General features: G+C 50.2%; 2 protein-coding genes across 2 annotated transcripts; both read left to right on the forward strand.

Moving 5' to 3' along the window:
* Positions 1-289: 289 nt before the first annotated feature.
* LOC138355242 (uncharacterized) lies at positions 290-862 on the forward strand. Its single transcript, XM_069310105.1, has one exon. The coding sequence runs from the start codon at positions 290-292 to the stop codon at positions 860-862; it is 573 nt and encodes a 190-aa protein (XP_069166206.1).
* Positions 863-2,859: 1,997 nt separating this feature from the next.
* LOC138355244 (uncharacterized) lies at positions 2,860-11,745 on the forward strand. The gene is made up of 3 exons (XM_069310106.1): positions 2,860-2,990; positions 10,213-10,553; positions 10,802-11,745. Exons 1-3 carry the CDS (start codon positions 2,860-2,862, stop codon positions 11,743-11,745), a joined length of 1,416 nt encoding a protein of 471 aa, XP_069166207.1.
* The last annotated feature ends 3,008 nt before the right edge of the window (positions 11,746-14,753 follow it).

The following is a 14,753-nucleotide window of genomic DNA, read 5'->3' on the forward strand; positions in this document are numbered from 1 at the left end:
GTACCCACAGGCACCATGAAGCTAGCTGTACCCACAGGAACCATGAAGCTAGAGCTGTACCCACAGGCACCATGAAGCTAGCTGTACCCACAGGCACCATGAAGCTAGCTGTACCCACAGGCACCATGAAGCTAGCTGTACCCACAGGCACCATGAAGCTAGCTGTACCCACAGGCACCATGAAGCTAGCTGTACCCACAGGCACCATGAAGCTAGCTGTACCCACAGGCACCATGAAGCTAGCTGTACCCACAGGCACCATGAAGCTAGAGCTGTACCCACAGGCACCATGAAGCTAGCTGTACCCACAGGCACCATGAAGCTAGCTGTACCCACAGGCACCATGAAGCTAGCTGTACCCACAGGCACCATGAAGCTAGCTGTACCCACAGGCACCATGAAGCTAGCTGTACCCACAGGCACCATGAAGCTAGCTGTACCCACAGGCACCATGAAGCTAGCTGTACCCACAGGCACCATGAAGCTAGCTGTACCCACAGGCACCATGAAGCTAGCTGTACCCACAGGCACCATGAAGCTAGCTGTACCCACAGGCACCATGAAGCTAGCTGTACCCACAGGCACCATGAAGCTAGCTGTACCCACAGGCGCCATGAAGCTAGCTGTACCCACAGGCACCATGAAGTTAGCTGTACCCACAGGCACCATGAAGCTAGCTGTACCCACAGGCACCATGAAGCTAGCTGTACCCACTGGCACCATGAAGCTAGCTGTACCCACAGGCACCATGAAGCTAGCTGTACCCACAGGCACCATGAAGCTAGCTGTACCCCCAGGCACCATGAAGCTAGCTGTATCCACAGGCACCATGAAGCTAGAGCTGTACGCACAGGCACCATGAAGCTAGAGCTGTACCCACAGGCACCATGAAGCTAGCTGTACCCACAGGCACCATGAAGCTAGCTGTACCCACAGGCACCATGAAGCTAGCTGTACCCACAGGCACCATGAAGCTAGCTGTACCCACAGGCACCATGAAGCTAGCTGTACCCACAGGCACCATGAAGCTAGCTGTACCCACAGGCACCATGAAGCTAGCTGTACCCACAGGCACCATGAAGCTAGCTGTACCCACAGGCACCATGAAGCTAGCTGTACCTACAAGTATTACAAACACACAAGTGACAAATGACATGAAGGTTGAGTTCGAGCTGCCACTAAAAAAAGCAGCACTTGAAAGATATGGTCATTGAGGCGGCAGTTAAGGCGACTTGAATACTCGGGGAAACGCTGTATCTTTGAAGCCTTTATTGGAAGGGGACTGTATACAACCATGTTTGTTGGTGGCTTCGGTATTGGAGTGTCTGGAGAACTGACAAGTTTCTGCCAGCATATCAGCCTCGCGAGTCAGATAGTTGCCCAAAAGATCAGTGAATTTTCAGAGTAAATCCAAACCAAAGGTAAAGCCTTCTTCTCCTTTTTTTTTATATTGCTTTTTATAAAAAGTACTTATAAGTTTAACCTTTGTACTTGCTGTTGATGATGGGAGCCCGTCGGCCGAGCGGACAGCACGCTGGACTTGTGATCCTGTGGTCCTGGGTTCGATCCCAGGCGTCGGCGAGAAACAATGGGCAGAGTTTCTTTCACCCTATGCCCCTGTTACGTAGCAGTAAAATAGGTACCTGGAAGTTAGTCAGCTGTCACGGGCAGCTTCCTGGGGGTGGAGACCTGGTCGAGGACCGGGCCGCGAGGACACTAAAGCCCCGAAATCATCTCAAGATAACCTCAAGATAACCTTCATGATGGGTAACACACAACGCCTAATTAGCTAACTAAGTTACCTGAATACTAAGATATTGGTGGTACAGTTTTCTGACCGTATTCGTGCCTTTAAGAGGAAACTTCAGCGGTTTGAAAGGCAGCTTGCAGAGATCTCAGAGATCTCTCTTGCAGAGAGATCTTGTAGTCTCCGTGGTGTAGTGGTAAGACACTCGCCTGGCGTTCCGCGAGCGCTATGTCATGGGTTCGTATCCTGGCCGGGGAGGATTTACTGGGCGTAATTCCTTAACTGTAGCCTCTGTTTAACGCAACAGTAAAATGTGTACTTGGATGAAAAAACGATTCTTCGCGGCGGGGATCGTATTCCAGGGACCTGCCCGAAACGCTACGCGTACTAGTGGCTCTACAAGAATGTAACAACTCTTGTATATATCTCAAAAAAAAAAAAAAAAGATAAATTTTTCATACTTTCCAATCTTTAAATCCATGTAAGACATGGATGAATTTTAAACTGACATCCACACAGAAAAGTATTGCAGCAAGATTGCTAAGCTTCGGAATAATATCACGAAAGATGCACAGATTTTACTGCGAGAATAATTTCTCCGTGTTCGAAATGCTCTTTTTATCGGCGTTGAAAAATTACTTGAGCAACAAGTAACGATTAGAATATAATTAATAATAATTCATTATGTCGGGGGGGACAGGAAGCCAGAGTATATTTATACACTGTATTACTCTTCAGCATCCTGCTGGATGCTGAAGAGTAATGACCTGCTGGATGCTGGAGAGTAATGACCTGCTGGATGCTGGAGAGTAATGACCTCGCTGATGCTGGAGAATAATGACCTGCTGGATGCTGAAGAGTAATGACCTCGCTGATGCTGGCGAGTAATGACCTGCTGGATGCTGAAGAGTAATGACCTGCTGGATGCTGAAGAGTAATGACCTGCTGGATGCTGAAGAGTAATGACCTGCTGGATGCTGAAGAGTAATGACCTGCTGGATGCTGAAGAGTAATGACCTGCTGGATGCTGAAGAGTAATGACCTGCTGGATGCTGAAGAGTAATGACCTGCTGGATGCTGGAGAGTAATGACCTCGCTGATGCTGGAGAGTAATGACCTGCTGGATGCTGGAGAGTAATGACCTGCTGGAGAGTAATGACCTCGCTGATGCAGGAGGCTCACGACCTCCGCCGCGTGCTCACATCTTAACCCCAAATGGTAGTAAACCTTTCACCACCAAAGGGTAATTAGGTAGATTTGTGAGGCTGTAAATCAGGGAGAGGCAGGGAGAGTTGCCTGCCCTCGTTACGGAGGCCGCCACTTGTGTGCAGGACGCTGACAAGGTGTTCACGTTACAAGGGAGGAGTGTTCACTCGGCCTCTACTTCACGCGGCTTATTGAAGTGTGTCGAGTTGAGGTCGATGACATAGTGAGACGGGTGGTGGGTCCCTGGTGGTGGGTCGTGGCTCGTCCTCGGGTGGTGGGTCCCTCCCTGGTGGTGGGTCCCTCCCTGGTGGTGGGTCGTGGCTCGTCCTCGGGTGGTGGGTCCCTCCCTGGTGGTGGGTCGTGGCTCGTCCTCGGGTGGTGGGCCCCTCCCTGGTGGTGGGTCGTGGCTCGTCCTCGGGTGGTGGGTCCCTCCCTGGTGGTGGGTCGTGGCTCGTCCTCGGGTGGTGGGTCCCTGGTGGTGGGTCGTGGCTCGTCCTCGGATGGTGGGTCCCTGGTGGTGGGTCGTGGCTCGTCCTCGGGTCTTGGGTCCCTGGTGGTGGTCGTGGCTTCATTGTCATGCATCTCAGTGGTGCTGTATTCGTCACTGTATCATAGGACAGCAGTAGCTTCGTTAGCACGACGTTTTCCATCTGCCTGTGGGTAACCTTCCATCTTGTATCGTTAAACATGAAAGCCAGGAGCAGACTGACGGCTTCTGCTGGTTCTCTTAACACCCAGCGTCAGTAGATAAAAGGAACGGTCTAATAGCTTTCACGTCATCTAGTGATGCTAGTTGTGTCGTTCCTTGCTGTGATGTTGCTTCAGTGTTTGTCAGTCGTGTATGGTTGCCGCGTCTGTTAGCCCTGGGAGCTGTTACGACGCAGTTGTCAACTCTTTTTTTTTTTTGAGATGTATACAAGAGTTGTTACATTCTTGTAGAGCCACTAGTACGCGTAGCGTTTCGGGCAGGTCCCTGGAATACGATCCCCGCCGCGAAGAATCGTTGTTACAGCCAAGAACACATTTTACTGTTGCGTTAAACAGAGGCTACAGTTAAGGAATTGCGCCCAGTAAATCCTCACCGGCCAGGATACGAACCCATGACATAGCGCTCGCGGAACGCCAGGCGAGTGTCTTACCACTACACCACGGAGACTTAAAAAAACCTGAAACTCGTTTTATTCCTTGTTCTTTCCTGTTTGCTGTTTTCTTCTCGTGAGTAATTTAGTCACTTATTCACTCTCGGTTATCCATAAATGGCTATGTAGTTACCTTGTTCCTTGGCTTTGGATGCTATGTCATTTTTATAGCTTGTTTCTGATGTCTTATGTGTGTATATATATTTTTAGTTCTTATGCATCTATTCGTGTTTTCTTATGTGCTGTGTATTTTGCTTTAACTGCTTGACATTATCTAGTGAATCATGGGTTGTTATATTCCCTGAATTTGTTCATACTTGATCCTGATAGGTAACTGTCTCTGCGTCTCTGTTTAACTTATTCGTCACTTCCTGAACTGTCTTCACCCATCTTATACTTCAGGAAATGACTTACCTCTTCTTTGCTCATTTGTCGTCCTGTTGTGCATTTCCCAGATAGTTTTCTACTTCCACTTGGGCTGGACGGTAGAGCGACGGTCTCGCCTCATGCAGGTCGGCGTTCAATCCCCGACTGTCCAATTGGTTGAACACCATTCCTCCCCCCTCCCTCGTCCCATCCCAAATCCTTAGCATCCTTCAAAATGCTATATAGTCGTAATGGCTTGATTTTTTCCCCCTTGAGAATTCCCTCCCTCCCTTCTAGTTCCACGTACTTTCCTTTGCTCTTGACTTCTCTCCTTGCACCGGTGGCTAATGATCGTTGCTTGTAGTTCAGCCAGATAGTCAAAGTACACAGTGGTCGCTTCTATAGATTTTGTATGCTCCAAGGTCTCGATGTCGTCCTCATGCTGACCGAAGATCAGACTTGATTATGTGCCTCCTCCCCTTTATTTCAATGTTGCTTTATGATGTTCCTTTCCAGTGCTTCCAGTTACTTTGTGTCCCATGTTTTATCCCCTCTGTGGGGGGGGGGGGTTCTCGACTCCCAATCCATATTATTATGATTAAAGTTCCCCATGATTAGTTATGGTGTCATTTTGTGTGTTGCTGCTGCTGTTGTCTGCTGTCCGGTTATGCAGGCTCTGCTGCTGACTTGTAGTACTGAACTTACTCATTTATCTCATTCCAATTTTTGTATTCATACTGTGGGTAAAACTGACCAGTGGGATTTTATTATTTATTATAATTGCAATTATTAATTAACTATAATTTAATTATAATTTTGTATTTAATTTATTTTGATATCGGACTGTATGAAGCTAAAATGAACTGTATGACATTAAATTTTCCCACAAGTAGCTTCCTACACAAGTTGGGAGTTTAATTAATAATCGTCAAATATATATATATATATATATATGTCGTACCTAGTAGCCAGAACTCACTTCTCAGCCTACTATGCAAGGCCCGATTTGCCTAATAAGCCAAGTTTTCATGAATTAATATATTTTCTCTAATTTTTTTCTTATGAAATGATAAAGCTACCCTTTTCATTATGTATGAGGTCAATTTTTTTTATTGGAGTTAAAATTAACGTAGTTGTATGACCGAACCTAACCAACCCTACCTAACCTAACCTAACCTATCTTTATAGGTTAGGTTAGGTTAGGTAGCCGAAAAAGTTAGGTTAGGTTAGGTAGGTTAGGTAGTCGAAAAACAATTAATTCATGAAAACTTGGCTTATTAGGCAAATTGGGCCTTGCATAGTAGGCTGAGAAGTGCGTTCTGGCTACTAGGTACGACATATATATATATATATATATATGTCGTACCTAATAGCCAGAACGCACTTCTCAGCCTACTATTCAAGGCCCGATTTGCCTAATAAGCCAAGTTTTCATGAATTAATGTTTTTTCGTCTACCTAACCTACCTAACCTAACCTAACCTAGCTTTTTTTGGCTACCTAACCTAACCTTACCTATAAATATAGGTTAGGTTAGGTTAGGTAGGGTTGGTTAGGTTCGGTCATATATCTACGTTAATTTTAACTCCAATAAAAAAAAATTGACCTCATACATAGAGAAAAGGGTTGCTTTATCATTTCATAAGAAAAAAATTATAGTAAATATATTAATTCAGGAAAACTTGGCTTATTAGGCAAATCGGGCCTTGAATAGTTGGCTGAGAAGTGAGTTCTGGCTACTAGGTACGACATATATATATATATATATATATATATATATATATATATATATATATATATATATATATATATATATATATATATATATGACAATGTCAGACCACGGAGGAAAATGAAACAGGAATTTCCTTAAGTACTTTCGTATATTAAGTACTTTCGTATATTGGGCCGTCTGCGTTGTCCAAGTATTGTACCTCACCTTACTTCACCACTCTCTCCTGCCTATTTATACCCATCACTCGATCTGTAAAATCATTCCTTCTGAAGATGTATTTAATATACGAAAGTACTTAAGGAAATTCCTGTTTCATTTTCCTCCGTGGTCTGACATTGTCACATTCTTAATCACGTGTTTATTTTCGTGATATACACACACACACACACACATATATATATATATATATATATATATTATATATATATATATATATATATATAATATAGCGTTTGTGTGCGCTCATGTGTGCGTGTATACATTATACATTCATAAATTTTAGGAACCAACATCAACCATATACAAAGTAATAAATGATCTACAAATAAAAGCTGAATGATTGATGACCACATACTGACTCTCCCCTGCATGGCACTGTGTTGCCCCAGGTGGCACCCGACCTGCACCACTCCCCTCATAATCCACCCCCCCCCTGGCACTGTGCCCACAAGCCGCCATAGAACGCGAGAGAATGTAACAACTATTTCGGGTCCCTGTGGCGTTAAATGACCAGGTATTGTCCTCTCGCGTCGGAGAGCAGCGAGAGCAGGAAGCCAAGGCAGTTTACGGGTTCACCATATCCCGTGCTACTTGGAACTTTTGTTCCGACTAGCGAATCTTAAACAAAAACAGGAGGAGGGCAAGACTTCTGATCCCCGCTATACACCATATAGTGCATGGTGTATAGTGCGGTGTATAAATGTATTCATTCTATACACCCCTGCAACAGGTACTCTGAGAGAGAACTCTATCAACATCAGAGGCCCGAGACTGTTCAACACGCTTCCACTACACATAAGGGGCATAACTGGCCGACCCTTCACAGTGTTCAAGAGAGAACTGGATAAGCACCTCCAAAGGATACCTGATCAACCAGGCTGTGACTCATACGTCAGGCTGCGAGCAGCCGCGTCTAACAGCCGCGTCTAACAGCCTGGTTGATCAGTCCAGCAACCAGGAGGCCTGGTCGACGACCGGGCCGCGGGGACACTAAGCCCCGGAAGCACCTCAAGGTAGCAAGGTAGCCCACACTCTAATTGTTTTTTTTTATTTCGTGTAATTCATAGCCTAGTCACATTATTAGAAGCTTATGGTGAAAACAATTCACCTGTAGTTCAGTAGTTATGGTAGTGGGCTCACGACTTGCATGTGGCCTCTGTGCAGGTCGAGACGTTTGGGCACGGTTCTTAGTTTATTCCCCCCCTTCACACAATAGTCGGTCGCTGGCGTAGGCCCTAGAGGGACCTCGTTAAGTTCAACAGGTTTCCTGTCCCGGACAGAACGGAGGGGCTGAGGCTTATTAGACCCAGGTCACGCTGACCCAAGTCACACTGACCCAGGTCACCCTGACCCAGGTCACGCTGACCCAGGTCACGCTACCTACCTACCTTGAGGCTACCTTGAGGTGCTTCCGGGGCTTAGTGTCCCCGCGGCCCGGTCGTCGACCAGGCCTCCTGGTTGCTGGACTGATCAACCAGGCTGTTAGACGCGGCTGCTCGCAGCCTGACGTATGAGTCACAGCCTGATTGATCAGGTATCCTTTGGAGGTGCTTATCCAGTTCTCTCTTGAACACTGTGAGGGGTCGGCCAGTTATGCCCCTTATGTGTAGTGGAAGCGTGTTGAACAGTCTCGGGCCTCTGATGTTGATAGAGTTCTCTCTCAGAGTACCTGTTGCACCTCTGCTTTTCAACGGGGGTATTCTGCACATCCTGCCATGTCTTCTGGTCTCATGTGGTGTTATTTCTGTGTGCAGGTTTGGGACCAGCCCCTCAATTATTTTCCACGTGTAAATTATTATGTATCTCTCCCGCCTGCGCTCAAGGGAGTACAGATTTAGGCTCTTTAGTCGGTCCCAGTAATTTAGATGTTTTACTGAGTGGATTCTAGCAGTAAAGGATCTCTGCACGCTCTCTAGGTCAGCAATTTCTCCAGCTTTGAAAGGGGCTGTCATTGTGCAGCAGTACTCCACTCTAGAGAGCACAAGCGTTTTGAAAAGTATCATCATCGGTATAGCATCTCTAGTGTGAAAAGTTCTTGTTATCCAACCTGTCATTTTTCTTGCAGTTGTGACGGCTACTTTATTGTGTTCTTTAAAGGTAAGGTCTTCCGACATGAGTACACCCAGATCCTTTACATTGCCTTTTCGTTCTATGTTATGATTTGCCTGAGTTTTGTACGTGGTTCCTGTTTTTATATTTTCAATTTTTCCGTAGCGCATGAGCTGGAACTTATCCTCGTTAAACACCATATTATTTTCTGTAGCCCATAGAAAGACCTTATCTACATCTGATTGGAGGTTTGCCGTGTCCTCTATGTTGCCAACTCTCATGAAAATCCTAGTGTCATTTGCAAAGGATGATATAGTGCTATAGGTTGTGTTCTGGTCTATGTCCGATATGAGGATGAGAAAAAGTACTGGAGCAAGCACAGTACCCTGAGGGACTGAGCTCTTCACGGTTGATGGGCTGGATTCTATTTTGTTGACTATTACACATTGGGTTCTGTTAGTCAGGAAATTGTAGATCCATCTGCCTATTTTCCCGGTAATTCCTTTTGAACGCATTTTATGTGCAATAACACCATGGTCACATTTATCAAAGGCTTTTGCGAAATCTATGTAAATTACATCCGCGTTTTGTTTGTCTTCCATAGCATCTAATGCCATATCATAGTGGTCCAGCAACTGCGACAGGCAAGAGCGCCCTGTTCTGAAACCATGTTGTCCGGGGTTATGGAGATGCTGTGATTCCATGTATTTTGTGATCTTACTTCTTAGCACACTCTCAAAAATTTTTATGATGTGCGATGTTAGTGCTATCGGTCTGTAATTTTTTGCCTCTGCCTTATTTCCTCCTTTATGGAGTGGTGCTATCTCTGCTGTTTTTAGTCTGTCAGGGATAAACACTGACCAAAGTATACATATACTTCCAGACCCTGAGAAAACATTTAACTGAGCGCACACTCCATAAACGTGTCCGTTTCCAAACTGCCGGAAGCTTTGGTCACATTCCCCATAAGTGTCAGCTACACACAGTCGGGAGAACATGAATGAGTACTGAAATGGGTGAGGGAGTACCCAATAGACAGGAAACAGTCAGTCACACTGAGAGGCGAATGTGATTTCCTATTTATGGCAGTGACCGAACCGTAGGTAGCTTTCTACATACTAATTACAGTATTGAGATAATGTAAAATTAATGAGACGAGACGAGAGAGAAAAAAATTGGAAAATACTGCAAGAAGTCCTAGACAGGCTGCAGCTTAGTTGGTCCTAGACAGACTGCAGCAGAGTTGGTCCTAGACAGACTGCAGCATAGTTGGTCCTAGACAGACTGCAGCTTAGTTGGTCCTAGACAGACTGTAGCAGAGTTGGTCCTAGACAGACTGCAGCTTAGTTGGTCCTAGACAGACTGCAGCTTAGTTGGTCCTAGACAGACTGTAGCATAGTTGGTCCTAGACAGGCTGCAGCATAGTTGGTCCTAGACATACTGAAGCATAGTTGGTCCTAGACAGGCTGTAGCATAGTTGATCCTAGACAGACTGTAGCATAGTTGGTCCTAGACAGACTGCAGCATAGTTGGTCCTAGACAGACTGCAGCATAGTTGGTCCTAAACAGGTTGCAGCAGAGTTGGTTCTAGACAAACTGCAGCAGAGTTGGTCCTAGAAATGGCTGAAACCACAAGCTCACTGAAGTGCAAACTAACATAAATAACGGTTGTAGGTCCAAGAGTTTTTTATAAGCAATTTCTTGCTTATAAAAATAAATATAAGCAATCATTGAATGGGAGACGGTCTTCAGCGACAAAGTCCCTTCACAGGGAGTAGCTCAACTGACAGCTGAAGGAGCCACCTCCTGTCACCTGACAGGCGGTGCCTGTGAGGAGGCTCAGAAAGAGGACCAGTCTAGAAAGAAAACGCAAACGACTGTACAGAAAGAAAACAAAATCACAGATACTGAAGTAGACACGACTATCACAAGCAAGCAAGTAAAGAAAATAAATCTAAACAAGGAGATCGAAGAAATAGAGCAGACGTTGAAGCCATCGTACGAGTCTGAGGAAATGGAACATAAAGCTATACAAGTGATAAAGAAAAATCCAAAATGTTTTTCACATATGCAAAATAAAAATAAATCCAACAGTATTGAACCTTTACTTCAATACATGAGGACAACAACAAAAAAAGAAATTAGTGAAAATAGGTTACACTGAGCTACACTGTCATCCTCGTGTACTGCAGGCAGACGTCACGGGCGACAGATCATTCAGCACCGACGACGTCCAACACTGACTTCGTCGCGGACGTTAGATCTCTCGGGTGTTGAAGTTGATCTCACTACAGACGTCCAGGTTCGTGTGTCGAACGTCTATGGAGGTGACGCGCCACAGTAGTTCGTGAGTGGGACACACAACGTCCGGAGAGGGATCGTCGTCGTGGACGGCGGGTGGTTCAGTGGGGACGTCGTCGTGGACGGCGGGTGGTTCAGTGGGGACGTCGTCGTGGACGGCGGGTGGTTCAGTGGGGACGTCGTCGAGGACGGCGGGTGGTTCAGTGGGGACGTCGTCGTGGACGGCGGGTGGTTCAGTGGGGACGTCGTCGTGGACGGCGGGTGGTTCAGTGGGGACGTCGTCGTGGACGGCGGGTGGTTCAGTGGGGACGTCGTCGTGGACGGCGGGTGGTTCAGTGGGGACGTCGTCGTGGACGGCGGGTGGTTCAGTGGGGACGTCGTCGTGGACGGCGGGTGGTTCAGTGGGGACGTCGTCGTGGACGGCGGGTGGTTCAGTGGGGGACGTCGTCGTGGACGGCGGGTGGTTCAGTGGGGGACGTCGTCGTGGACGGCGGGTGGTTCAGTGGGGACGTCGTCGTGGACGGCGGGTGGTTCAGTGGGGACGTCGTCGTGGACGGCGGGTGGTTCAGTGGGGACGTCGTCGTGGACGGCGGGTGGTTCAGTGGGGACGTCGTCGTGGACGGCGGGTGGTTCAGTGGGGACGTCGTCGTGGACGGCGGGTGGTTCAGTGGGGACGTCGTCGTGGACGGCGGGTGGTTCAGTGGGGACGTCGTCGTGGACGGCGGGTGGTTCAGTGGGGACGTCGTCGAGGACGGCGGGTGGTTCAGTGGGGACGTCGTCGTGGACGGCGGGTGGTTCAGTGGGGACGTCGTCGAGGACGGCGGGTGGTTCAGTGGGGACGTCGTCGAGGACGGCGGGTGGTTCAGTGGGGACGTCGTCGTGGACGGCGGGTGGTTCAGTGGGGACGTCGTCGTGGACGGCGGGTGGTTCAGTGGGGGACGTCGTCGTGGACGGCGGGTGGTTCAGTGGGTACGTCGTCGTTGACGGCGGGTGGTTCAGTGGGGGACGTCGTCGTTGACGGCGGGTGGTTCAGTGGGGGACGTCGTCGTGGACGGCGGGTGGTTCAGTGGGGACGTCGTCGTGGACGGCGGGTGGTTCAGTGGGGACGTCGTCGTGGACGGCGGGTGGTTCAGTGGGGACGTCGTCGTGGACGGCGGGTGGTTCAGTGGGGACGTCGTCGTGGACGGCGGGTGGTTCAGTGGGGACGTCGTCGTGGACGGCGGGTGGTTCAGTGGGGACGTCGTCGTGGACGGCGGGTGGTTCAGTGGGGACGTCGTCGTGGACGGCGGGTGGTTCAGTGGGGACGTCGTCGTGGACGGCGGGTGGTTCAGTGGGGACGTCGTCGTGGACGGCGGGTGGTTCAGTGGGGACGTCGTCGAGGACGGCGGGTGGTTCAGTGGGGACGTCGTCGAGGACGGTAGCCGGGCCAATTACCGACAGGAGCAAGGCAACTACTGCCTCCGATAACCAGCTGACAATTTGGTCAGCGGTTAAACTCTTCACATTAAGGTCGTTTAAGCCGTACGTGTCAGTCAAATAACTGCAAAACTGTTCTTTATTGCTAACGAGTGCGACTACAGCGTCTAGATCTCTGAAGTGTTGGGGAGTTGAAGGTTTGAAGTTGAAGCTGATCTCACTGCAGACCTCCAGGCCCAGCGTCTTGTGGCGCATCTCCACGACCAGTTCTGAAACACGACAATCATTCGTGTGTCGAAGGTCTAGGGAGGTGACGCGCCACGGTAGTTCCCAAGTCGAACACACGACGTCGCGAGAGGCACCGTCGTCGGGGACGACAAGTGGACCAGTACTGACGTCCATGTGGGTGACAGCGGGCCCATCACGGTCGTCGTCGTGGGTGACAGCGGGCCCAGCACTGTCGTCGTCGTGGGTGACAGCGGGCCCAGCACTGTCGTCGTCGTGGGTGACAGCGGGCCCAGCACTGTCGTCGTCGTGGGTGACAGCGGGCCCAGCGCTGTCGTCGTCGTGGGTGACAGCGGGCCCAGCACTGTCGTCGTCGCGGGTGACAACGGGCCCAGCGCTGTCGTCGTCGTGGGTGACAGCGGGCCCTGCACTGTCGTCGTCGCGGGTGACAGCGGGCTCAGGACTGTCGTCCTCGCTGATGACAATGAGCTCAGGACTGTCGTCTTCGCTGATGACAATGAGCTCAGGACTGTCGTCCTCGCTGATGACAATGAGCTCAGGACTGTCGTCCTCGCTGACGACAATGAGCTCAGGACTGTCGTCCTCGCTGACGACAATGGGTTCAGGACTGTCGTCCTCGCTGACGACAATGAGCTGAGGACTGTCGTCCTCGCTGACGACAATGAGCTGAGGACTGTCGTCCTCGCTGACGACAATGAGCTGAGGACTGTCGTCCTCGCTGACGACAATGGGTTCAGGACTGTCGTCCTCGCTGACGACAATGAGCTCAGGACTGTCGTCCTCGCTGATGGCAATGAGCTCAGGACTGTCGTCCTCGCTGATGACAATGAGCTCAGGACTGTCGTCCTCGCTGATGACACTGACGTCCTCGCTGATGACACTGTCGTCCTCGCTGATGACACTGTCGTCCTCGCTGATGACACTGACGTCCTCGCTGATGACACTGTCGTCCTCGCTGATGACACTGACGTCCTCGCTGACGACAATGGGTTCAGGACTGTCGTCCTCGCTGATGACACTGACGTCCTCGCTGATGACACTGACGTCCTCGCTGATGACACTGACGTCCTCGCTGATGACACTGACGTCCTCGCTGATGACACTGACGTCCTCGCTGATGACACTGACGTCCTCGCTGATGACACTGACGTCCTCGCTGATGACACTGACGTCCTCGCTGGTGACACTGACGTCCTCGCTGGTGACACTGACGTCCTCGCTGGTGACACTGACGTCCTCGCTGGTGACACTGACGTCCTCGCTGGTGACACTGACGTCCTCGCTGATGACACTGACGTCCTCGCTGATGACACTGTCGTCCTCGCTGATGACACTGTCGTCCTCGCTGATGACACTGTCGTCCTCGCTGATGACACTGTCGTCCTCGCTGATGACACTGACGTCCTCGCTGATGACACTGACGTCCTCGCTGGTGACACTGTCGTCCTCGCTGATGACACTGACGTCCTCGCTGGTGACACTGACGTCCTCGCTGGTGACACTGATGTCCTCGCTGGTGACACTGTCGTCCTCGCTGGTGACACTGACGTCCTCGCTGGTGACACTGACGTCCTCGCTGGTGACACTGACGTCCTCGCTGATGACACTGACGTCCTCGCTGATGACACTGACGTCCTCGCTGATGACACTGACGTCCTCGCTGATGACACTGACGTCCTCGCTGATGACAAGGGGCTCAGGACTGTCGTCCTCGCTGACGACACTGACGTCCTCGCTGATGACACTGACGTCCTCGCTGATGACAAGGGGCTCAGCACTGACGACACCTGGAGTGGTGATCTCGTCCCTGCACGTCGTGTACAACCAGCCGAGGACGACGACGACGACGACCATCAGCAGGGAGCAGTTTGCGGTCCAGTGGGTTAACCCCAGCAGGAGGCGTCTGAGGTAGTTAACCCTGTTGATGGTCATCAGCAGCCGAGGTAGAGTCCCTAGGATTGGTACCCTGGTCCAGGGACTCCAGTCCCTGAGACCGTCCTTGTCGGGGCTGGAGAAGAACCCCCCCAGCAGGGGCAAGGACCCCCCCAGCCGCCTCAAGCACAGCTTGGGCCGCATGAGCCCCAGGAGGTGGTCGTCCAAGCCCCACACCTGCGGCTTCCACCAGGCAGAGGTCTTGACAGCCTCCGTCCGCCCGGGGAGGCCGGGGATGGCCTCCTTCATGGCCCAGCTGAAGGATGCCAGTCTCTCAAGGTGGCCCTGACCCATCACTTGGCCCTGGAGGTCGTCCTCCACCTCCCCCAGGAGGCTGCACCACACCTCCAAGATCACCCAGATGGCCACTGCCACGCTCGCTCCCTTGACATGAAATA

Source organism: Procambarus clarkii, chromosome 66 (genome assembly GCF_040958095.1).
Source record: "Procambarus clarkii isolate CNS0578487 chromosome 66, FALCON_Pclarkii_2.0, whole genome shotgun sequence".
Taxonomy (NCBI): Eukaryota; Metazoa; Arthropoda; class Malacostraca; order Decapoda; family Cambaridae; genus Procambarus; species Procambarus clarkii.